The 26,732-nt window shown below is 49.5% G+C and overlaps 1 protein-coding gene across 1 annotated transcript; it reads right to left on the reverse strand.

Annotated features, from left to right (window-relative positions):
* Positions 1 to 572: 572 nt before the first annotated feature.
* On the reverse strand, positions 573 to 26,508 carry LOC307086126 (SH3-containing GRB2-like protein 3-interacting protein 1). Its single transcript, XM_079751185.1, is given in 24 exon segments — positions 573 to 3,089; positions 3,576 to 3,740; positions 4,500 to 4,564; positions 4,667 to 4,869; positions 5,493 to 5,625; positions 5,935 to 6,090; positions 6,779 to 6,890; positions 7,165 to 7,221; positions 9,508 to 9,619; positions 10,188 to 10,309; positions 11,834 to 12,098; positions 12,100 to 12,321; positions 12,641 to 12,891; positions 12,973 to 13,041; positions 13,351 to 13,428; positions 15,289 to 15,359; positions 15,635 to 15,698; positions 16,204 to 16,228; positions 18,237 to 18,412; positions 19,313 to 19,370; positions 19,836 to 19,892; positions 21,928 to 21,976; positions 22,171 to 22,234; positions 26,123 to 26,508. Coding segments are annotated over 24 exon segments (2,607 nt in total). The 5' UTR covers positions 26,133 to 26,508; the 3' UTR covers positions 573 to 3,066.
* Positions 26,509 to 26,732: the final 224 nt, after the last annotated feature.

Below are 26,732 nucleotides of genomic sequence, written 5' to 3' on the forward strand. Positions count from 1 at the left end.
CTACTGTTAGAGAGAGAATATTTCTTCAGCGTGGTTTAATGTCACTATTGTGTTTTAAGCCTAGACGTCTGACCCTCGGCTGCTTTAATAACAGGTGCCTGACGTCACATTCTCCAGTCCCGTAACTTCGAATAACAATTAGGAAGAAAGACTGGAGACTGTAAAGGATATCTATGCGGACCTTATAACGAGTATTATATTTTTTACAGCTAAGTAGCACAGTGAAACGTGGAAACGTTCAAACAAATGCGTGCATGAAGAGAGTTGAGAAGAAGTGAAGAATACATTTGAAGTGAAAATGAAATAATTTACCGCATCCAGCGTCTCTCTGGTGGACAACTGAGGTGGTGTTGTTGTTGTCCTGGCAACCGTCAATCGCGGGAGGGTTTTCAAGGTATTTGTTAAAGGGAACGCGCACGTTTCATAATGACGTCATTTGTTTTGATAGTACCAAGTTTCTGGATCATATTAACTGCCGTTACTTATGGTGTCTATCGGAGAAAGATTTTTGATAAGTTGAATGCTAACATAAATATTTATGATCTGATCAAAACACAAATGAGAGAGCCGTATGACCAACATTTTCCTTCTTTATTACCAAGTGAAACAGGTATATATTTACTTTTTATATATTTATTTACTCTCAAAATCTTTGGATGGGAAATTTACATGAAATGTTTGCATATTCTGTGTATTATGCACTGAATTAAACACAGGGTACATTAGTTCAAAATACATACAAGAAAGAGCCCCAAAATAAAGTCAAACATTGGCAGATGTAAAACAAAAAATAAATAATTAACAGGAAATCTTTGAACTACTGTGTTTAACCATTATTTTGCAAAGACTAGTAGAGCTTAAAAAAAAGATTGGAAGTGAAATCCATACATCTAAACATCCTAGAATGAAATTTCTCTCATTTATTATCTCAAGCCAATGCATTTATTCTGAAACAGGCAATTCTCTGACTTCTTCATAACAAAGGATGTGTGACAGTTTGTGTTTCATGACTTCAAAGACTGAATTAAATTAAAAAGACATGGAGAGAGCATGTATGGCCAACAACCTACAGACATAACATGAGATGCTATATTAATGAGTGCATGCCAAAATAACGGCGCAAAGAGTTGGATTGTGAAGGTGCAACCAGTGTAGGGCTACAGATCATGGGCAGTTCCCCCTTCAAACCCTGGTTCGACTGCAGTTAAGTGTGGAAATTACGGAAATGGCATCGGAACCCTTTGGAAATGGCATCAGAATACTTTGGAAGGGAAGTCAGAACCATTTGGAAATGGATGAGAACTTCTTGGAGCTGGACCAGGGTTGAAATGTTAACCATGGTAAGGACAAACACAGTCTGATGCAGATTTCATGCAGTGACATTTGGAATATTACTTTCATTTGGAAAGTCACATTTGCGGTTTACTTTGTTTGTACGTTTAGTTTTTTTTCTCACAAGAAATCCACACTTAAATAATACGCCTATGTGAAGATGCAGGGACATGTGTCGTCACAGAAACTTGATGCATTATGAACGGTTAATATAGAAACTCAACTGACAACCACAAAGACACATCCATATGTTCAAAGAGATCACTTTTTTTAAACATACTGCTTTTTTATCGTATGTACATTTTTTACACATTTAAATATTGCCATTAGAAAATGATAAAAACAACTATTTACTCCACACGGTGGAAAAACCAGAAAGAAAAACAAGACAAGGAGGACGAGGGGACATGTATAGTGCTGCTCTGTTGATTGCCGAGTCTTCCCTCTCCCTCTTCCAGCTTGTTGCAGGAGCTCAGATCCATTCAAATCCATGGACTTAGCTAAGCTGTCACTCATCACCATTCACAAATAATAAAACAACCCAACACCTGAGGAAAAGGTCTTCCTTTCAAAGCGTTGCCCTTCCAGAGGCACGTCGGGGATTCACATACCGAGGGTCAATATTACGGAAGGTATTATTATTACGCTGCTTATCTGCTTCATGTTGAGAGCAACCACTCAATCATTATTTTCATGTTGATCCATCAGTTTTTCTTTCCATTAGTCATTGTATATATTTTTTGCTCATATTTTTAGCCAGTGGTTTAATTGTATTTAATCTAATTTAATTCATAGACGTATACAATATTAATAAATGATGAAAACAAACTTAGTGAGTAAACTTCTCTAGTGGGCGTAAACGATGGATGAAGACTATCCCTGATCATGATATTGTTCTATATATAAATACAAATTAAACGATTCAATGTCCTGTTTAAGTAGCAAGAGAAAGATGACGTCCCGAAGATGAATTAACTCAGATCCGAAGTGGCAGTTTAAACTATTAGCCATGGATCTCATTGCACTTCATTAGCAGGTATCTGTGTAGCCACAAGCTGCTACCGATGTTAACGGCCTTATTTACCTAGCGGCCGTCTTGGTTCCACCTTGGGCTCTAAGCGCTAGCGAGGGGGGGGGGGGGGGGAGCAGTCTCACCCATCCTGCTAGCTTGAGAACCACGATGGCCGGGAGAAAAATAAGGCTCATGGTTGAGTATGTTTTAGAAATGATTAGGCTATTATTTATTGAAGTCATCCGACAACCAGCGAAATAAACTAAAAGCTGAAGGTAATTATGGCCGGATCTCCGTATGAATCCATCAACAATATTTTGGGGACGGAAATGATCTCCAACAAATGAAAACATCACTAATGTACCAGTTATTGGTACCACTATAAGGACCATTTGTACTCGCCTGAAACAACTGAAACATCTATATGTTGTTTTCTTGAGTGCATCTGTGAGTAGTTCTGTATTTGCGTGTCGGTTTGTGTCTGTGTGTGTGCGATCGTGTTTGATTGTACTCAAGTAATTCCACAGCGGCTGAACAAAAGCTAAATAAAAGGTTCACAATTCGGCAGGTGCATCTGCGGTCGTGTGCTCTGAAGATGGGATGTCAACAGCCAGCCTCTCTTCTCCGCGCCGCGGTCCCACTCGTCATTTATTCTCCTGGCTTTATTCCAGATCACGTCCACTAGTCATCCATTCTCCTGGCTTTATTTCAGACCATGTCCACTAGTTATCCGCCAGATATTTACCTGCGAGGCAGAGGAAAGACGCTGCGAGTCAGTGTGGAGAATATCAAAGCTTTCAATAAAGATAACTCTGTTTGCAGGCCCAAATTTGGCAGGGTTTCCATTTACACCAATTGTTTTTCCCCTCTTTATACCTCTAACTAAAATACCTGCTTTTAAGATACAGTCATACTATTCTACTCGTAGAGTACTGTATCATCCAACCACCGTCCTGGGACATGGCTACATCCCATAGTCCCACATAAGGCCATACCCAAGGGAGGAGTGGCCTAGCGGTCAGGTGTTTGGAGCTAACAATGCGTCTTTAGCTCAGTGGCTTGGTAGACGGTAATGAGGATTAGCTGTCAGTTTGGAAAACATTTTGGAGTTTCTTTCTGCCCTCTAATGGCCAAAAAGCGATTAATATATTCATGCAATTAATACAACTTTACGAAAACCCTCATATAATAAAAGAAACGCAGATGGGGTCTGGTTGAATGGCAGACTGACCTGCAGCGAACCTCTTCTTGACCAGGGACAGCCTGTAGCCCGATCCCACCAGCTGGATGTCACAGCCCGACAGCGTGCTTCCCTCGCTGGTGAACTGGACCGCGAGCTGGGAGGGTTTACTGGGGCCCCCTGTTAACTGGAACCGGCCCAGTAGAGCCCCTACTCCTGACCGGAAACAGACGTTAGTCTGGAGCAAGCTATGTGACTCAATCACCGGCCCCTTCTACCAGTACACCGCTGGTGCACTGGTCTGTGGGAGAGGACCAGTGAACCACCGCTGGTGCACTGGTCTGTGGGAGAGGACCAGTGAACCACCGCTGGTGCACTGGTCTGTGGGAGAGGACCAGTGATGAGAACAGCGAGAAAATGGACAACCGCCAACGGGAAGGCTAGATGTTCTGTGCCACACACACACACACACACACACACACACACACACACACACACACACACACCCTCAGATTTTAGGAATGGTTGGTTGGAGCGGTCTTTTCTGCTCGTCATAATGTGTCCTATCGATGGTATTTACAGAGCGATTATGGACGCGCAGAGGCAGGTTTTAAAGGTTGTTTGGAAAACTTTTTATTTTAGTTTATTTCATGCATTAATACCAAACTAAGTGCTTCCCCATTTGAGCGCTTGCCTCCACCCGCAGGGCGTGCCAGGCTCATTGATTATTCATCAATGTCAACGGAGACTTCAGGATACACTATGACGGTTTTGTGGTATGTGTATTATGAAGACATTACAAAAGCTTTTGGAATAAACATATGCACAAAATATTTCACGAAGAAGCAAGTCCAATAGGAATAGCACAAATAGATAGATTGCTCTTAATAACATTCATTCTCAATAACATTTATCTTAAAATGTCCCGAAAAATTATATTCATAACACGGAAAAGAATGTAACGATTGACTGTACCTCCATTTTCAGACCTGGGGGAGAGACTGGGTATCTTCCACAGTATGGTCTGCTGCTCGTGGTTCCTGAGAGCCAAACAGACTTCATTAATACCCAGAAGAGCAGTCCTTTAACCTCACCGCAAATTAAAGAAAGAGCAGAAGGAGGCACCCCCCCAGTCTCCTCACCAGGTGGCCGGGGGGACCATGGCCTGCAGTTTGGCCGCGCCCCCGTCCACCGGCACCAGGAAGTGGATGTTGTGCAGCGGGGCGGGGGCCGCCATGGCGTGGCTGTTGTACTTGTAGTCAATCCTCAGGTCCGTGCTGCCGGGGTCGCCGCGCCAGCTCAGCGCCAGGTTCAGCGGGGTGGACTGGATCCCCTCCGTCGCAACCTGGGGGGGCAGGGTGGAACAGGGGGTCACAGGTCACACACACACACACACAGGGGGCAGGGTGGAACAGGGGGTCACAGGTCACACACACACACACACAGGGGGCAGGGTGGAACAGGGGGTCACAGGTCACACACACACACACACACACAGGGGGCAGGGTGGAACAGGGGGTCACAGAAGGCACGCAGACACAGACACAGACAGACAGACACAGGCACAGACAGACACAGGCACAGACAGACAGACACAGACACAGACAGACAGACGCAGACACAGACAGACACAGACACCGACAGACAGACGCAGACACAGACACAGACAGACACAGGCACAGACACAGACAGACAGACACAGGCACAGACAGACACAGGCACAGACAGCCAGACACACACACAGACACAGACAGACAGACCTGGTCCTCTCCAGATCAATAAATAGAAAGACGAATCAATCAAATTATAGATTGACGGATAAAGCGATCAATTGAGAGACAGAGAGAAAGACAGACAAACCAATCAGCTGACAGACAGACAAACTGATCAATTGACAGACAGCCAGGCAGCCAGACAGCTGCCCTGGTGTTTAGGATAGGTAGGTAGAGAGGACCTCAGACAGCTGACCTGGTACTTGATCATGTCCACGTTGTAGTACGTTGCTTGGGGCTTCTGTTCCGCCACCCTCTTCAGATGACTCATCAAGTTCTGCATGTTTACCCAGAACTCCTTGCTCTCCACAGTGTCTGTCGTTGAATCACTGAGGCATCACAGAGAGTTGGAAGAGAACACAGGTCAGGTGTGTGTTTGACAGTGTGTGTGTGTGTGTCTAACAGTGTGTGTGTGTGTCTGTGTGTTTGACAGTGTGTGTGTGTTTGTGTATGTATGACACTGAGTGTGGTTGACAGACATCGGCAGTGTGTGCGTGTTGGACAGACATGGAAAGTGTGTGCATGTTGGACAGACATGGACAGTGTGTGCGTGTTGGACAGACATGGACAGTGTGTGCGTGTTGGACAGTATACATGTCTCTCCAGGCTGTGTGTCTCGTGCAGAGGTCTCCTCCTACCAGCAGAGGAGCTGTGGGTTAGGCAGCACTTGCTCCAGCCGGTGGTAGTTACTGATGCTGAAGGAGAGGATGGGCTGGGTGGACTGGCTGGCAAAGTGCCTGGTGATGCCCGCCGGGAACGACAGAACGATCTCCCCGGTGATCTTCACCACACACCTGGGACCAGACACAGGGTTATGGAAACTTTATTTAACACACTTCATTTAACACTATCTCAGTCTTCAACACTGCCCTATACTTCTGATGTGACGCCCACCGTTGCCTGTGTGGGACTGAAAAATACAATTGGTATCGCTTGAAGTGTAACCGTCTGGTGTAGTCCAGTGGCTCATCGGTTAGCTCTCCAAGGTTAGCAGCCTTGGCCTCCATCTGAATTCAGTGTCAATTGCTCTGTCGATAAAAGTGGCTGCAAAATGAATTAGGGTAGAGAGGTTTGTGTTTTAAGTATATACCGAGTATTCAATTTGTGACAGAAGCAAATTGTAGTCTTTTAGAATTGAATAACCAGAACCCTATTTCCTATGTTTTAAATTGTTGTTTTTTAATCATCCTGATGGCTCTGCATACATCAACTGAACTCTACCAGTTTGTTGTAAGAACGTTAGCACCAGAGCATGTTAACATCGGTGCATGTTAGCATCAGAGCATGTTAGCGTCCGCCTGTAAGCATCGGTGCATGTTAGCATCAACATGTTAGCATCAGCCTTTTAGAATCGGTGGATGGTAGCATCAGAGCATGTTAGCATCGGTGGATGTTAGCATCTGGGCATGTTAGCATCTGCGCATGTTAGCATTAGCGTATGTTAAATACAAAACGCAGTAGCAAGGGAGCATGTTAGCGTACTTGCTGGGGTCGGCGCCTTTGAAGTACGCGTTGATGGTCTCTGTGAAGGCGGCCGCCACCGGCAGAGTGTCCTGGACACCCATGGTGAGCGGGCTGGGACCCCTGGACGAGCCTGCACACAGAACACACACACACAGATTCAACTTCTTTACTCATACACTTTTAGCTAAATGGCTAGCTGGACCGTTAGCCAGGGATTTGAGACTGTGGACACGCAAGGGCTGTGAGAAACAAATACTCCTGAATCAGGCTTCTAGATTGTAGACTCAAGGATCAAGATTCTAGAACGGCATGGTGGGAAGGATTGGTATTGGTATGTCAGAGGGGATCTACAATGGTTTCTGTCCACACCCTGCTTGCTGCTACGATACGTTGGCTCGACTCACCTTCAAAGGCTAAATAAAACCTGCCATTGTCAAACCACACCAGGGGCTGCCAGCGCTCTGATTGGCCAGATGTGACAGGGGAGGATCACGGAATGAGCGAGAACGAATGAGAGACAAGAAAAAAAGGAAAACACATGATGACGACGACAATGCTGATGGTGATGATGCTCAAGAACATAAAGCTCTAGTTTCAGATCTGGTCAACATATACTTAGTGTTGGCAGGAGGCAATAAGTATGCCAAAGGCAATTTTAGTGACACATTACACATGATGACACAAGATGGAACGCAAGCGGGGCCTCCTTGCGGTGTATGGCTGTTGGCCAGGCCGTGCCATACCAGGGAGAGGGGAGAGAGCAGCGCCCTGTGAGATAGAGACACGCCGAGCTCACCCAACAGCCAGCAGATCACTGATCAGTGGTTTGTTCGTTGAACTGATTCACAGATTGGTGAATGTGCTGTCGCTCGGGACTGGGAGCTGGAGGCCATGACCACATTACGACGGATAAATATGAAGCAGCCCTCTGAAAACAAACGCCCGTCAATCCAGGGCGGCAAAGTTGACCTTTTCAGAGGCGCCACTGTGCATGGAACCAGTAGTTATTTTTGTTTTGTTGTATTTTTATACTTTATGATCAGTCAGACAGACAGCGGCAGGAGTCAGCCCGGAGTTGGGCCTAATGGTACAGCCCTACCCGCTAAGCCTAATGGTACGGCCCTACCCGCTGAGCCTAATGGTACGGCCCTACCCGCTGAGCCTAATGGTACGGCCCTACGGCTCTACCCGCTGAGCCTAATGGTACGGCCCTACAGCTCTACCCGCTGAGCCTAATGGTACGGCCCTACAGCTCTACCCGCTGAGCCTAATGGTACAGCCCTACCCGCTGAGCCTAATGGTACGGCCCTACAGCTCTACCCGCTGAGCCTAATGGTACGGCCCTACGGCTCTACCCGCTGAGCCTAATGGTACGGCCCTACCCGCTAAGCCTAATGGTACGGCCCTACGGCTCTACCCGCTGAGCCTAATGGTACGGCCCTACCCGCTAAGCCTAATGGTACGGCCCTACGGCTCTACCCGCTGAGCCTAATGGAACGGCCCTACCCGCTGAGCCTAATGGTACGGCCCTACCCGCTAAGCCTAATGGTACGGCCCTACGGCTCTACCCGCTGAGCCTAATGGTACGGCCCTACCCGCTGAGTCTAATGGTACGGCCCTACCCACTGAGCCTAATGGTACGGCCCTACGGCTCTACCCGCTGAGCCTAATGGTACGGCCCTACCCGCTGAGTCTAATGGTACGGCCCTACCCACTGAGTCTAATGGTACGGCCCTACCCGCTGAGTCTAATGGTACGGCCCTACCCGCTGAGCCTAATGGTACGGCCCTACAGCTCTACCCACTGAGTCTAATGGTACGGCCCTACAGCTCTACCCGCTAAGTCTAATGGTACGGCCCTACCCGCTGAGCCTAATGGTACGGCCCTACCCGCTGAGCCTAATGGTACGGCCCTATGGCTCTACCCGCTGAGCCTAATGGTACGGCCCTACGGCTCTACCCGCTGAGCCTAATGGTACGGCCCTACGGCTCTACCCGCTGAGCCTAATGGTACGGCCCTACCCACTGAGCCTAATGGTACGGCCCTACGGCTCTACCCACTGAGTCTAATGGTACGGCCCTACCCGCTGAGTCTAATGGTACGGCCCTACCCGCTGAGCCTAATGGTACGGCCCTACCCACTGAGCCTAATGGTACGGCCCTACGGCTCTACCCACTGAGTCTAATGGTACGGCCCTACGGCTCTACCCACTGAGTCTAATGGTACGGCCCTACGGCTCTACCCGCTGAGTCTAATGGTACGGCCCTACCCGCTGAGTCTAATGGTACGGCCCTACCCGCTGAGCCTAATGGTACGGCCCTACCCGCTGAGCCTAATGGTACGGCCCTACGGCTCTACCCACTGAGTCTAATGGTACGGCCCTACGGCTCTACCCGCTGAGTCTAATGGTACAGCCCTACCCGCTGAGTCTAATGGTACGGCCCTACCCGCTGAGCCTAATGGTACGGCCCTACCCACTGAGCCCCCACCGGGTCCAAGGGGACACGGTGGGGTCAGACCGGCCCGTCAGTACTGGTCAGTACTGGTCAGTACTGGTCAGTACTGGTCAGTACTGGGTCAGCCCGTCAGTACTGGTCAGTACTGGTCAGTACTGGTCAGTACTGGTCAGTACTGGTCAGTACTGGGTCAGCCCGTCAGTACTGGTCAGTACTGGTCAGTACTGGTCAGTACTGGTCAGTACTGGTCAGTACTGGTCAGTACTGGTCAGTACTGGGTCAGACCAGTACCTGTGTTGGACAGCAGCTCCCTCCCCAGGGTGGGGGTGGAGGCGGCGGAGGAGATGGAGGAGGAGCTCTCCGCCCGGGGCAGGGGGGCCACCGGGGGGCTGAAGGGCCGCACCTGGGGACACACACACACACACACACACACACACACACACACAGGCACACACACACACACACACACACACACACACACACACACACACACAGGCACACAGGCACACACACACACAGGCACACACACACACACACACACACAGGCACAGGCACACACACACACACACACAGGCACACACACACACACACACACAGGCACAGGCACACAGGCGCACACACACACACGCACACACACAGGCACACACGCAGGCACACACACAGAGGACAGCTATGAGGAAGTCAGTTCGTTCAGACAGAACTAGTAGAGATAGAGCAAAATAGAAAGAAGTACATTTAAAAAGACACTAAAAAGTTCCCACAGGCTGATTATTGTAGAGACCATGCTGTAACAGAGTGACCTGGAGGCTAGATGTAGAATAGAATAGAAAACAGATATCACAACGAACAGAGGGAACCGTTAGAGAACGAATCACTGAAGGAAAGCATCAAGAGAAGAGAAATACGGAGGAAATGAAGGAGCAAGGGAAGCAGATGAGGGAAGGAAGGAGGGGAGGAGAGCAGCTCCTCACCAGGTCTGCCATGGGCCTCCCAGGGGGCAGCTTTGGCCGTGAGGAGGGGCGAGGGGGAGGAGGAGGAGGAACAGGACTCCCTGCTGACTGAGGAGTAGCTGGCCGTGCTGGAGACGACGGGCCTGGAACACAGAGACCGTCTGAAATAACAACCAGTACCTTCATTCATACCTCAGAACGGGATTAATGATGGCTGTCAACTGATTGATTAGTAATCTAATGTCTGACAGTGGACGAGATCTGGCTGAACGGGGCGGCCCATTTCTTAAGTTTAATGCTTTCTTCAACCAATCATGTCGCTGATCTGGAAGTGCGTAATCGGCCAACACAAACTTGGCCAGCGGTAGCAAACTGTAAAAGAGTCTGTAAAGGTTTAAAACAACGCCGTGTAGACTGGACACTGGAGAAATACATTTCTACAGTGTACAGGCTTCCCAAGGTTTCATCCACTGGCTCAAATGAGTCTTCATCGGTTGAATATCTCAAACAAAACAGGAAACAAGGCGAAACCTAGTCCGGTCCTACCAGACTCTCGTTCTTCATTTCATTTATACAGAGAGTCTTGACCTTCTCAATTGACAAACGTTAACTCACTTGAAGGCGGGTGTCTGTTGAAGTTTAAAACTATTGGATCTGCCCAGGGCCAATCTGGATCTGCCATAACCAATCGCTAACGTTTGGCCGGGAATCACGTTGCGCGCAGGCTGTAGACAAACCAAACACTGTGCGTGAAGATGTCCGTAAACGAGAGCTGACTTTAACGTCATTGGTCTCAGCCACTCCCTCTGTTCGCTGATTGGACGCACAACATTTAGACGGAGAAAACCCACTACCATACCGCAGTCCCAGACCTAGTACTGAAGGGAATTCAAATTGAGCGGAAGTACTTAGGCGGGCGGAGCCAGGCTAGGCGAAACCCATACCCTTACAGTTTCTGGTTTCCTGGCCCAGAATCTGTGCGATCTTCACCTTGATGTTCTGCTATAACATTATCTGGCACGATAGGTCACTTTGATTTGTGTAAATTAGATTGTAGGGAAAACAGTAAAACATTGTTGCCCAATGGTAAGATACAATTACACACTATAGCTTTTGTTTGTCTGGCTGAATTATAGAGAGAGGGGAAAAAAAACGGACAGATTTTGACTGCTTCATAGTTGAGGTATGTCATTGCAATTTATTAAATGTAATCAGTTTTGAAAACCACAGCTGGTGCTCCCTAATTTAAACTCCACTCCTTCAATAACTTGAAACATTGTGCGGAAGCAGCAACCCCTTAATTTAAGGCATCGACTGTTTTGCTAAACAGTATTGGCAGTAAGTCCGATAACAGGCTGTTCTTAAGAAGTGTGTCAAGTGAGCCCAGTCCCCGTTATTATGTGACTGAACTCCAAAGAGAAGTGCTAGGAATCAAATTCCTATTAAATTGACATCAAACAAGCAGCAGGAGGAGGGAAACAGAAAAATTTGAATGCAAATGAAAGATTTCCAATTAAAAGGGTCATGGTTAAAAAATACGTTTCTGTTTAGAAATCTTGTATTTAAAGTGAAACTGAAAGTAAAAGTGAAACTGAAAGTGAAAGTGAAACTGAAAGTGAAAGTGAAAGTGAATAGTTGAGGTAAACAGTGCAGCGGTCCACACTCACCGCTGCCAGAATACGGTCCCGGGGACGACATGAAGGACCGGTAGGTGGCTGGGGGCAGCGGGGGCGTGCCCCTGGGGGGGGCCGTCTCCCTGGGGGGGGTCGTCTCCCTGGGAGACCCCGCTGCGTCCGGCAGCTCGTCCCTCAGGGAGGCTGCGTCGGGGGTCCTCTTCCCCCCCAGGACCAGCGGGGATGGGACCCCCGGTCGCCACGGTGACCATCGCTCGGCCGGCAGCGGGGGGGCGGGGCTGGTGGGGGCAGGGCTGGAGGGGGGGGGGGGGCGAGGCGTAGCGCGCCAGCTCCCGCACCTCCTCGTCGAAGGCCTCCTCGTCCAACCCCCCCGAGGGGAGGGCGGGGGGGGAGAAGTCGGGAGGGAGAGGGGGCGCAGGCTGGTCTGGGGGGGGGCAGGGGGGAGACGACCTCGCCGAGAAAGGGGGAGGGGACTTAGGGGAGAAAGGGGGAGGAGACTTAGGGGAGAAAGGGGGAGGAGACTTAGGGGAGAAAGGGGGAGGTGACCGATGGGAGAACGGGGGAGGGGCCTGATGTGAGAAAGGGGGAGGGGCCTGATGTGATTGACGGGAGAAAGGGGGAGGAGACCGATGGGAGAAAGGGGGAGGGGCCTGATGTGATTGACGGGAGAAAGGGGGAGGAGACTGGTGGGAGAAAGGGGGAGGAGACTGAGGGGAGAAAGGGGGAGGAGACTGAGGGGAGAAAGGGGGAGGAGACTGAGGGGAGAAGGGGCGGGGCGATGAGTGGGAGAAGGGGGGGGGCGAGGGGGGAGACCCGTCAGAGGAGAAGGGGGGGGGGGGAGGGGGGCGGCTCGCTGGGGGGCGGGCCGGGCGAGAGGCAGGGGGTGGAGGGGGTGGAGGGGGGCGGAGACTCCGGGGGGGGCGGTCTCTCGCTGCTGAAGGTCACCCAGCGGGAGGCGGCCGCGTCGTCGCCCAGCGGGGGGGGGTCGCCGAACACCTCGTCAGGGGAGTCTTGGAAGGAGACAGGCGATTGGATGTTCAGGTAGATGGGGGCGGAGCTTCGGGAGACCCCTCCTCCTTTCGGTGGGTGGACTGGAGGGGACGGTAAGGAGACGTTAAAGTCATCTCTCCAAATGAAGGGTTGGGAAACCACTCAGGAAACAGAGGCTTTACCGCAGGGGTCCGAGGGGTAACCATAGCGACCGGAGGACGGGAGGTTCTTTGGAGGCAGAGGGGGAGGGGCTGAAACACAGGCAGGCGGTTAAAGCAGCAGTTACAGAATAAAGGGTCGGTGGGATGGAGCTGGGGGTCACCTGGGGGTCAGGGACCTGGGGGTCAGGGACCTGGGGGTCACCTGGGGGTCACCTGGGGGGTCACCTGGGGGTCACCTGGGGGTCACCTGGGGGGTCACCTGGGGGTCACCTGGGGGTCAGGGACCTGGGGGTCACCTGGGGGTCACCTGGGGGTCACCTGGGGGTCACCTGGGGGTCAGGGACCTGGGGGTCACCTGGGGGTCACCTGGGGGTCAGGGACCTGGGGGTCGGGTCCTACCTCCCATGGGGAAGCCCCTGCTGTAGGAGGTCTCAGGCTCCGGTCTGGGCGGTTCCCCCCACGCGTCCCCGGGCACCACTGCGTCAAACACACCAGTGAGACACACCCCCCCATAGGGATGGAACCGAGAACCGGTTCTTGTTCAGAACCGGTGCCCAGTGAACCAATTCCTTGGAATGGTTAGCATGCCTGCTTAACGGTTCCGCTTATCGGTTCCGGTCGTTCCAAATGCGTCACGAGGTCCCACACACGCTGCTTTGTTTGGTTCAGAACAGAAGCGCTCTAAAGCTTGGTTGTATTTCACGCGAAAAGACGACAATATGGCCATTTGCAACAATTGTAAAGTTTGGTCAAAGGGGGGGGGGAACTACCACCAATATGCAGAAACATTTGGCTACACAGCATGCAATTCATTTGCAGGAGTGTCGTGTGTTTGATTCACTACTAACTAGCTACTAACTAGCTACTAACTAGCGACGCAAGTGAGCCAAGCAGACGCGGAGCTACAGGGGCGCCTCTGTTATTAATGCCGAATGTGTGCATATATATACAGCATATATATGATAACAGTGCTATATAGCACTGTTATCATATATATACAGCATATATATGATAACAGTGCTATATAGCACTGTTATCATATATATACAGCATATATATGATAACAGTGCTATATAGCACTGTTATCATAATGTGGAATGAATACGTAACTGAATTCATGTATTAAAATGAATAACCTTATTACCTTCTATAACCGATCCACCGTCTCTACAGAAGACTTCTTTGTTTTTTTTTATGTCAGTTGAATTTTGTTACAAGTTGAATGCAAATGAGCACTGTTAATATTCCAAAAGACACAATACAACACAAGACAACAATACTATACGCACTTCTGATCAGATATTAAAACGAGTTAATACAAACAAACACATTTGTACTTATTTTCTCAACCAATGAGAATCGATAAGAGAATCAATAAGCAGAATCGGAATCGTTAAATTCTAATCAATTCCCAACCCTTAACCCCTCAGGTTACTATCTACCCCCCCTCGACCCTTAACCCCTCAGGTTACTATCTACCCCCCCCTCGACCCTTAACCCCTCAGGTTACTATCTACCCCCCCTCGACCCTTAACCCCTCAGGTTACTATCTACCCCCCCTCGACCCTTAACCCCTCAGGTTACTATCTTCCCCCCCCTCGACCCTTAACCCCTCAGGTTACTATCTACCCCCCCTCGACCCTTAACCCCTCAGGTTACTATCTACCCCCCCTCGACCCTTAACCCCTCAGGTTACTATCTACCCCCCCTCGACCCCTAACCTCTATCTACACCTACAGTACCACCGGGATCCTTCCTAGCTCTTATCAAAGTATTTAAAGATATTTGACACTGTTTTTTAAATAATAACAACCTATGATACTTTATTTCCTCAACAATATTATCATAATATATTTATGTTCAATTATTATTTATATATTTTTCTATCATTGAAAATTTGTCTATTTCAAGGTTCCATTCCCACATAGCACCTTTAGAACCCTCAGTACCGCAGGTTGGAGAACTCTGCGTTAGGCAACTTGCTCAAGGGTTCTTAGGCAGTATCCAGCAGACCTTGGAACTCCTTCCGCCTGACAACACCCTAACAACCACCCTACCCTGCCCCCTAGAGACAATAGATCCTTTGTAGAGTCTCTTTCGGTGTCCCTGCTCTACGCTCCAACCGTGTTGCAGGAGCAAGGAGCGGACCTAAGCTCGGGGCTATGCAGGGTGCTATGCAGGGTGCTATGCAGGGTGCTATGCAGGGTGCTATGCAGGGTGCTATGCAGGGTGCTATGCAGGGTGTTATGCATGGTGCTCGGGGCTATGCAGGGTGCTATGCAGGGTGCTATGCAGGGTGCTATGCAGGGTGCTATGCAGGGTGCTTGTGTTACTGACCGTCGTACGTGGGGTAGCTTGGCTCTGGAGGAAGCCCAAAGAAGGTGGGAACGTTCTGGTGCAGTCTGTCACTGGAGGGAAACATCGATAAATACATTACATCCTAAACGTGAACCAATTCAAAGATTTCACCCACCTGAGTTTATTTCCTTAATTTCTGTAAAAAAACAAGCTATGAAAAACATTCAAAAGTAGAAACTTGTGTTAGTTTAGACCAACTGTCCCCTCACAACAGCTGGGTGGGACGGAACTGAATGTGTCATCTCCCGCTCAGTTCCCACCACCCAGCTAGCGTTTAGGACCAGGATGAGGGGAGTAAGGCCCAGTAAAGAGGTGAAAGGCTCACATGGGGTTGTCAGGAGCAGGGCTGGGTGTGGGAGTGGATCGTCTGGGCCGGGCGATCTCCTCACCTGTCCCCAAGACAGGAGAGAGCAGATCAACACCACATATTCAGAGGGGGGTCGGGGAACTAGAAGCCTGACATCACCAGACCTATTCACAAACGCATACTAGTCTGGAACCCCGCCGTTCATTTTCCATTTCCAAGGGCGCAGACCAAAATGCCTCTGGACATAATTGGATCGACCCACAACCAATCACAGCAGCGGAACGTGTGACACTGGTTGATGACGCAGAGGCCCCCACAGCGCTGCCAAAGGCCGCTCCTCTGTGCACTCATGGTGTGAAGCCGGCCCCATTACACATAAACGGTTGTGATTGGCCGGAACCGGGCAGGGTCTGCTGGAGATCTGTCTGATCGGAGGGGGGGCAGACGCACACGCCAGGGAAAAGGAAACATTTGCCGGGTCCCCTGCTTGGGACATTACGACCACAGCCAGTGTTAACCAGAACGGACGCCAGGGTAAGCTTTACATTTTTGTAATTATAAGGAGTGAATGTTGTGAGAGTACTTACAAGATAGATTCCTCTTCATCTGACCCTGTAACAAACAGAAAGACAGGGCCATTCAAAAGGAGCACACACTTTGAAACCTGAAGCAACACATACCTGAGCTACACCCCGGGGGCCCGACTGCTCTCACACCGGGGGCCCGACTGCTCTCACCCCGGGGGCCCGACTGCTCTCACACCGGGGGCCCGACTGCTCTCACCCCGGGGGCCCGACTGCTCTCACACCGGGGCCACTGACTGCTCTCAGGCGGGGCCCCCAGGACCCATCTTATATTTAGTGTCACAGCGGATAAAACATGCAATAGGTTTTCATCCCCGTGTCAGAAAGGGGAGATATAATTATAATTTCTCTGTGTTTATTTATAATCAATAGTGCAGTATTGCACTTTCCACTCTTCAAACACACTATGGTCTATTGGTCACTTAACGACCAATCAGAAAAGGCAGGTAGGTTTGCACAAGAGTTTTTATCCAACAATTGATTGTGGCCAACCCACAATCAATCTGGTTCCATGCTGTGACCCACTTATGGTTCCAGCGTGACCCCGGGTTTAGGACCACTGGTCTACACACACAGCACACACAACACACACAACACACACAACACACACACCGGCTACGGAACGCGTGAGGAAAAGCAAGGGGTGGGGGGGGCAGACTCACCGGGCTTCGTCTCTGAGAACAGCAGGAGGTAAGAGAGAACCAACTGGTTAGAGAGGTCTACAGTCACCACCTCTCTCTCTCACTGTCTCTCACTGTCTCTCTCTCTCTCTCACACTCTCTCTCACTGTCTCTCTCTCTCTCACTGTCTCTCTCTCTCTCTCTCTCACTGTCTCTCTCTCTCTCTCTCTCTCACTCTCTCTCACTGTCTCTCTCTCTCTCTCACTGTCTCTCTCTCTCTCTCTCTCACACTCTCTCTCACTGTCTCTCTCTCTCTCACTGTCTCTCTCTCTCTCTCTATCTCACTCACTCTCACTCACTCTCACTCAACCTCACCCAATCTCTCTCTCACTCTCACCCACACAAAACCAGAAGGCAGAAGAAACGAAGCAAAGGTCTTACCGGACTTCTTTTCTACAAGAGGGATGGCAGAGAGAGAGAGAGGATGAGAGACAGACAGACAGACAGGAAGAGAGGAAGAGGATGACTCATATTGAACAGGTCACAGTGAATACCAAAACGTGGCTCTGCAGGTTGTGTATAAGTGTTCGCTCTGTGTTCAGTGCGTCGTTGCGATCCTGTCCTACACTACAGAGGCTACTACAGGCCGGGGTAAGGTGGAGCTCTGCGCTGAAGAGCCTCGTGTTTCAGTGGCTCTCTTGCGCTGCCTGCCTTCACGGTTCTGAATCTGGGATTAGACGCGCCGACCACAAATGCGATTTCTCGCCACAAACGCGGTGAAAGCCGGTGATCTGATCTAATGTGATGAAGACGATGACGATGGGTCTTACAAACAAACAACCTCATCAGCAGATTACTCCTCCACGCTCTCGCAGTGGTTTTATTTTCATCGTCAGCGGAAATGAAGCGGAAAAGCGTAGCTGGGAGAAAGCGTGTGGGCGTTGTACTCATGGTGGTTACACCAGGAGGTACCCATAAGCTACGGCCACAACGTCGTTTCACGACTAGCTCAGGGTCTCCGCTGAGAGGGGGACAACAGATCTCGATAGATCCCGCCCACCTTGTTTTTCTGACTGCTCTCCCACAATGCATCGCGTTGCCCTCATCTGCTTCATCTGTTTCCTCCAGAGTCGCGTCGTTTTGTTCTCACGAGCTGGCCGCTCCAGAGACCGTATTCTGAAGCTGAACTACCGTTTACTGAGATTAAACGTAATCTCAGTAAACTACTGTTTACTGTAAACTACTGTTTACTGAGATTAAACGAAATCTCAGTAAACTGGAGTTTACTGAGATTAAACGTAATCTCAGTACATTGTGGGAAGGTTGTGGGAATTGGGTTGTTCCCTTTGAGTTTAGAAGTAGCTAAACTCAGAGATGTATGGAGGTCTGACGCATCAAACCAATCAGAGCCCTCACCAGAGCGGGGGACAGGGCCAGCCCCCCCACGGACGCCTTCAGCTCGTCGACCGACGGCGCCCCACGCTGGACGCTCTCCGACACCAGCGGCTTGATCTTGATCTTGAACTTCCTCCGGCTCTCCTCCTCGTCCTCCGACTCGCTGGAGGAGAAGAACTGCTTGGCCCTGGAAGCTGCTTCACACGGGGTCAGGGAGAGGTCAACGGGAACGCCGGGAGCGGCACGGCCGCCGTCCTGAAACTAAAGGCGCCTCAAACCCCCTCCGTATTTAAAAACATCTGAATCCAGAACTCTGAATGAAACTCGCACTGAAACGGATGAAATTCCATCTGGAAATAAACTGCTTAAATCAAAGACCTTCTTAAGCCAAAGCTGGCTTTACTAAAACTCAGCTTGAATTGAAAAGTGTTAAACTGAACCTGATTGACCCTGAGCTGCCTCAACCCTTACCCCGTCTGTCTGTCTGTCTGTCTGTCTGTCTGTCTGTCTGTCTGTCTGTCTGTCTGTCTGAGCGACCAGTCTCGTCCCGAGAGGATCTGAGTGGGTGTCATCTTACCCAAGAACTCGGGTCCGATTCTTCAAACTCTTCTCTTTAATAATTAATACCAAACATCCACCTGATAAATCTCTGACTATCCACTGACTTCAAGAGAAAAAATCTAATTTAAATTCCCACTCAGCCCTATCTTTAATAAACAACTCATTCTGAAGTGCTCACTACTATAACAAATCAATCCTCTATTTAAGAGATGGGTGACAGGAGTTGTGATGCTGTTCTTCCATGGAAAAACTGAGCTTGGTTCAATGGGAATGAACCAAGCCCTCTCTCTCCCGCTGCCCCAGAGGTAGCCCTCCTCACAGGGGTATGAACCACAGGGGAAGAGGGGCGGGTGGTAGTGGAGGTGGTTAGGGGGGTCTATTGATTAAGCCCCGTTTAACTCTGAAGAGCGCTGGTTCAATGGGTCACTCTGTCAGACAGGTCCACTGCCTTCCAAGCTAAACTAAACTAAGCTAAAATAAGCTAAGATAAGATAAACTAAGCTAAGCTAATGGTCTGCAGGACGGCTGAAGGATACTCTCTCCTTCCTCCCCCGGTCGGAGGCTGAAGCCCTCCTCGTCCACGTCTGGAGAGGCCTGGAGACAGGAGGAGACAGGAGGGGAGGAGAGGAGGAGAGGGGAAGAGAAGGGAGGAGATGGAGGAGAAGGGAGGAGAGGAGGAGAGGGGAGAGAAGGGAGGAGATTTAGGAGAGGAGGAGAGGAGGAGAGGAGGGAGGAGAGGAGGATAGGAGAAGACGAAATAGGAGGAGACAAACGTTACTCACTGCAGCATAGTTACGCTAACCAGCTCAACTCCATTTCCTCCATGCCGACTTATGTTGACTGTATGTCACTCAGATGTTGTCAGCAGGCCAAATAAAACACAAACCGAAACTTATAATCTAGGTCACTTCCTTCATGGAACATTACTGACATGTCTTTCAAACCCACAATGATGTTCACAATGGCTGCAACATTCGGCCACCATCAGAGAACACGCATGACTTTTCTGCCCACTCAGGACGAGGTGGAGGTAGAGGGAAGAGGGCTTGAATGACTTACATATCTGTCCCAGTCGATCTCCCCGTAGAAGCCATTGGGAGCCCCGTTTGCCTTTTTCTATTCAGAAGAAGACAGAAGATGTTAGTGATGGTGAATCAATAGGGCTTGTACATTAGAATGCATCATGGGATTTATGGTTGTCTGCCATATTGAGAGGACTCAAGAGAGTTGTAATACTTTACTAATAAATCTTAAGTTAACGCAGATAAACCGAGTATCTTAGTGCAAATGAAGACTCTATCTGGCCACATCTCCAAGGAGAAAGACTGTGGCAGTTTCATACAAAGCAATGTCTCCACATCATGACAAAACATTTCACGATGAATAGCTACACAATAACTAATAAAAACATTACTACCAACACAATAACTAACATTGCAATGCTCCTATGCTTCCAAAATGGAGGTGTTGATTGCTTTGCGTCGCTGCTATGTACAAGAATGGGATTAGCACATTTGGCAGTTAGCATTCACAATGTACCGGAGCTGTGTGATGGATTCTGTGTGACTCACACAAAGAACCCATATATACTGGTAACAATCATTTAACAATAGTGGTCTTTCAGGTTATCATCTCTTTACTGTAACAAAAACCTGTTTTGAGAAACAGGTTCAATAATCTATTAGACTGAACAAAGTAAGAATGAGTCAACAAATGTGTCTTAATCAGTCTAGTTTAATTAACCGTTGACTCAATTCCTTTTACTGTACTGTATCTGTATCCAGCATTCATTACCAAGAGGAAATAAAGTGTATTGTGATCCAACCAAACTACTGTAACCCTAGAGGCAGTCTCCCATCACAATATCCATTTTAGATCAATACAATCCCCAGCTCTAACACGGGCATGCTAACAACGACAGAATTACCCACAGCAAGCAGGAGACTTTAAAACCCGAGCCTAAAGAACCAGCAGCGAACCAAACATGGCCGACACAACCCGAGCCTAAAGAACCAACAGCGGTCCAAACATGGCCGACACAACCCGAGCCTAAAGAACCAACAGCGGTCCAAACATGGCCGACACAACCCGAGCCTATAGAACCAACAGCGGTCCAAACATGGCCGACACAACCCGAGCCTATAGAACCAACAGCGGTCCAAACATGGCCGACACAACCCGAGCATATAGAACCAACAGCGGTCCAAACATGGCCGACACAACCCGAGCCTATAGAACCAACAGCGAACCAAACATGGCCGACACAACCCGAGCTTTAAGAACCAACAGCGGTCCAAACATGGCCGACACAACCCGAGCCTATAGAACCAACAGCGGTCCAAACATGGCCGACACAACCCGAGCCTATAGAACCAACAGCGAACCAAACATGGCCGACACAACCCGAGCCTAAAGGACCAACAGCGGTCCAAACATGGCCGACACAACCCGAGCATATAGAACCAACAGCGGTCCAAACATGGCCGACACAACCCGAGCCTATAGAACCAACAGTGGTCCAAACATGGCCGACACAACCCGAGCCTATAGAACCAACAGCGGTCCAAACATGGCCGACACAACCCGAGCCTATAGAACCAACAGCGGTCCAAACATGGCCGACACAACCCGAGCATATAGAACCAACAGCGGTCCAAACATGGCCGACACAACCCGAGCAAATAGAACCAACAGCGAACCAAACATGGCCAACACAACCCGAGCCTATAGAACCAACAGCGGTCCAAACATGGCCGACACAACCCGAGCCTATAGAACCAACAGCGGTCCAAACATGGCCGACACAACCCGAACCTATAGAACCAACAGCGGTCCAAACATGGCCGACACAACCCGAGCCTTAAGAACCAACAGCGGTCCAAACATGGCCGACACAACCCGAGCCTATAGAACCAACAGCGAACCAAACATGGCCGACACAACTGGGCCCAACATGCTAGTGCACTAACAATGTGGGTTATATACCTCTTAGCGACCAAGGGTTTGAATCCCTACTGTGGTCTATATGTGGGCTATACGTCATCCCTCTCTCTTTCAACCCTCCTTTGGGTCATAACTGGCCCAAAACAAATCGAAAGACTGAAAAGCAGTTTTCAGACAAATTTCGTCCTCCATTTTTAAATGTACTCACGCTTCCTTTCTTCCCGCCACTTCCACTTCCTTCTTTGTCAGGTGAGCTCCTACGGGTCAAGGGAGAGACGAGACAAATGTGAGTGTCACCACGGTAACAACGTCATGGCACATGCAGCAGCGCGGCGCCAGGCTGGCCAGCTCAGGGGCGTGGCGGCGTTGGAAACGTTGTGCATTAATCTGGTGTTCGTAGGTTAAAGTGCGCTGAGGTTCAGGGGCGCACGCCACAAGCAGAGAAACTCACGTGGAGTCCGAGTCCTTGTCTCTCTTCCGTAACCCCAAAGCCTTCCTCGTTCGGTTTTTCAGTCCTGGCACAGAAAGAGAGAGAGAGACAGAAGTAGAAGGGAAGGAAGAGAGTCAGGAGAGAGAGAGAGAGAGAGTGAAAGAGAGAGAGACGGAGAGAGACAGACAGAGAGAGAGAGAGAGAGAGAGAGAGAGAGAGAGAGAGAGAGAGAGAGAGAGAGAGAGAGAGAGAGAGAGAGAGAGAGAGAGAAGAGAGACGGAGAGAGAGAGAGAGACAGAGAGAGAGAGACAGAGAGAGAGAGAGAGACAGAGAGAGTCAGGATTGCAAAAGTATTGAGCCCACCTGCCCCTGTCCCAGATGAATAAAGTGAAGGACAATCAAAAGAGGAAAACACGATCCCCCCCCACACACGCACATCCCCAAGAAAATGGGCGGGAAATCAAAAATCCCATTATCCAGATGTAGAAGCAATCACAGTGAGTGAGCCCAACAGCAGAGTCCTGACCGGCAGAGGGGTGATCAATTCAAACGGCATTCCATTAGTGAGACTCCACCCCCACCCACCCCACCCACCCCACCCAGCCCCACCCACCCCCACCCCCACCCACCCCCACCCCACCCACCCCCACCCAGCCCCACCCACCCCCACCCAGCCCTCCTGGGGGGGGCTGGGTCCGGGCCGATGGGGGGGCCGGTACTTTAGCAGGTTGGCCTGAGAAGCGCGTCTCCAGTCTGCCTCTCTAACTTCACTGTGATGTTTTATTTAAAGTCCCTGGCTCTACTGAAGTCTGTTTTAGTCTGTGTGGAATAATTTAACCAGGTTAACGTACTGGCTACTATCAAACATGCAGACATGCACACACACACACACACAGACAGGCAACACAGGTCCAAAATGTAGCTGAAGGATGAAACTATAAAATCAAATTGTTTAACGGGATGTGACTCTTGAGAACAGGTTATTTGGGTCCAATGCTACACACAACAATACTACACACTACTACTAACATCACTTCTGACATACTAGCCATCCCTGACCAACACTACAAACATCCAGACTACGTATCTTACCAATAATTCAGACATACGAGTATATACGAGTATGCTAGGTGCTAACATGCTAAGAATCGCTTGGTTAGCAAACTGTGTTTTGCAAACTGGGCTTTGAGGCACAGTGATGTGTCTCAAAGCCCAGTGTGCGTGTGTGTGTGTGTGTGTGTGTGTGCGTGCGTGGGGGGGGGGAAGCAGTCCATGAGCACGTGCACTAGCGGACATCTCAGGGCATGTGATGTATGAGCCGCTGGACGGGGGGGCCGTGGTAAAGGCCACCCTGCCTGGGTGTAGAGACCCTCAGAGCGGGAGGGACGGTGATGATGACAGCCCCCTGGGGTGGGGCTAGCTGAGAACATGACACGCAGTAAAGGGACTACAGACATACACAAGCTAATAGCTAACTCTGGTACTGCTAATGAGCAATGTCCCTATCAAATAAATAAATAAATAGTTAGGTTCCGTGTGTAGTGGGTCCAATTCCCCAAATCTGTGCAGAGGAGACTACCTGTAGTCAATCCATGAGCAACATGTCCTCTAAAGCCTGCCTGCTGTTTAAAGGGGAAGTAACCCCTAAAGTCACTTTGTTAACTGCGAACAGTTCTGTTTGGGTCCACAAAGTGTGAGCAAACATTTCTCTGTTGTTTTTTTTATAACTTGTATAAAGTTGTTTGACGGGGGGAATTCTCTATGTTACTTCCCAGCTAAAAGCGCTTTCCCAGAGTGGTCTTTTTCTATTGGCTGCGCACCCTAGTTTGACATGGGATTTGACAGCGTCTGACCACGCCCCTCGCACCTGCTCCAATGGAAAATGGGCAACGGTAAATAGTAAATAGGAAAGAGCAGAGTTCTGACCAGAAACATTATATTTCTAAAGTTGAAGAGTTCTAAAGTAATTTGGTAAAACTTGATTTGGTGGCAGCTCAGTAACTTTGTATTATTATTTTTGAACTGATACCGGCTTTGGTCTCTAGATTCCATGAGCATAAAACCAGAAAATATCCACTATAATATATAATAATATATGTCATAAAACCTTTGTGCACAGCAGAACTTTATAGAAGAGGGCATTATTAAACGAACATTTCTTTCAAATTGCAAATATGCAGGTATCCTGCAGAATGCCATTGTCGGGCAAGCAAATCCCTAACCTCAATAGAATCAGCCATCTGTAAAGAACGCAACACACATCAACACCCTAGTATTTCTTGGATCCATGTTGGTTATTTACACACATGGAGATATACAAGTGTGTGTGTGTGTGTGTGTGTGTGTGTGTGTGTGTGTGTGTATGTGTGTGTGTGTGTGTGTGTGTGTGTGTGTGTGTGTGGACACGGGATTAGCCGTTTGAGGTGACTTGAATAGCATGTCATGTTGACCTCGGGTCTTTGGCTATTAATAGCCACTATTCTCCATTACAATCCTGCCATGAATGAACCCAAAAGCCCAGTATTGTGGGTTTCAGAGTCAGCCTTGAGAACCTGTGCTGTTCTGCACAGGTTCTCAAGGCTGGCAATTCTTGACAGTGAACAGTGATTAAGGAGTCTATAGGGGTTAGACAGTGAATAGTGAGAAAAATCATTAGGGAGCAAATAGGGGTTAGATAGTGAATAGTGATACAGGTCATAAAGGAGCAGGTTGGGTTAGTCAGTGAATAGTGCGACAGGTCATAAAGGAGCAGGTTGGGTTAGACATTGAATAGTGAGACGTTTCATAAAGGAGCAGGTTGGGTTAGACAGTGAATAGTGAGACAGGTCATAAAGGAGCAGGTTGGGTTAAACAGTGAATAGTGAGACAGGTCATAAAGGAGCAGGTTAGGTTAGACAGTGAATAGTGAGACAGGTCATAAAGGAGCAGGTTAGGTTAGACAATGAATAGTGAGACAGGTCATAAAGGAGCAGGTTGGGTCAGACAGTGAATAGAGAGACAGGTCTTTCAGGTGCAGGTAGGGGTTAGTCAGTGAATATAGAGACAGGTCTTTCCGGTGCAGGTAGGGGTCTGACAGTGAATAGAGAGACAGGTCTTTCAGGTGCAGGTAGGGGTCAGACAGTGAATAGAGAGACAGGTCTTTAAGGTGCAGGTAGGGGTCAGACAGTGAATAGAGAGACAGGTCTTTAAGGTGCAGCTAGGGGTCAGACAGTGAATAGAGAGACAGGTCTTTCAGGTGCAGGTAGGGGTCAGACAGTGAATAGAGAGACAGGTCAGACAGCAGTAGGCAGTGGGAGGTCAGACCAGGCAGTCTGTGGACAGGGGGCATCAAACCCAGGCCCGCTCCGAGTGGGTTAGGTTCCTATACAGCTGTTAGCGTGGTGCCGTGTCTCCCTTAAACACAACGGTCACACACAGACCTCCCTCCAGACCTACACACACACACACACACACACACACACACACACACACTGTAGCTTAAACATACACACAGTACTACACGTTCACGTGCACAACCTACCCACGCAGTACTTCAGTGCTACACAATCTAGCACAGTGTGGTAGGCTCCATATCATAACCTCTTCTGCTATCCATCTATCTATCTATAAACATATATTTCTCCATCAATCTATCAATTTCTATATCTATCTATCTCTTCTATCTACTAGTCCATCTATCCCTCACAATTTCTCCGTCTTACCATCATCACATCTTTCTACATTAGGGCCTATATGTCGCTCCATCCATCCGTCTCACACTTCACATCCCACAAGAGTCGCGTCATGATGGGGCCGTTCACTAACCGAGATGATCCAAAAGCCCCGGAGCAGTTGGGCACGAGAGTCCACGCCAGTGGGGCTCCTAGCCACTACCCCCCCCCCCCCCCCCCCTCCGACCCAACGGACGGGATGGGATAGGGGAGAGGAAAACAAGGCAAAAAAAAGGAAAAGAAGGAAGGTGACATTAGTTTACCTTGCATCATGATCGCAGATTTTCATTCCTGTGTTGCCCCCGCACGCTGTGGCGGTGGGGGGAGACGGACAGACCAGACAGATGGACGGATAGGCGGAAACCCCAGATATCCAGATGGTTATAGGATGCCGAGGCTTGGCATAGCTAATTTGCACCACCGCGCTCCAGCGAAGGTCGGCGTCGATTCCCTCGCAACCCCAAGATCCCGGCTCCCATAAACCGGCGGACTGCGGGGCAGGTGGACGCCAGGAGAAATATAAATCCAGCGAGGCTCCTTGAGACGAATAACGGGTGGTAGGGGACCCTTCCTCGGTGAGCACTAGGCCCCGGACGACTTATTACAAGCGCCAGTACACGCCATCTCTGTCAAGGGAGGATGCTGAGGGAGGCGAAGCAGGGAGGGAGAGAAAAAACAGCGAGAGATAGAGAGATATTCAGAAAGACAGGGAGAGACAGGAGGGGAGGGGAGGGGAGAGGAAGGGAGGGGGGGAGCAGCTCGCTGATGTCACATCTGCACTGGACCAATCGCTGCATTCACAGTCACGTGGGCGACGTCCCTCGACGCCCCATCAGCCCTGAGCTAACCCTGAGCACGCGCAGGGAATATTGG

This window comes from Pollachius pollachius, assembly GCF_949987615.1.
Source record: "Pollachius pollachius genome assembly, chromosome: 14".
NCBI lineage: Eukaryota > Metazoa > Chordata > Actinopteri > Gadiformes > Gadidae > Pollachius > Pollachius pollachius.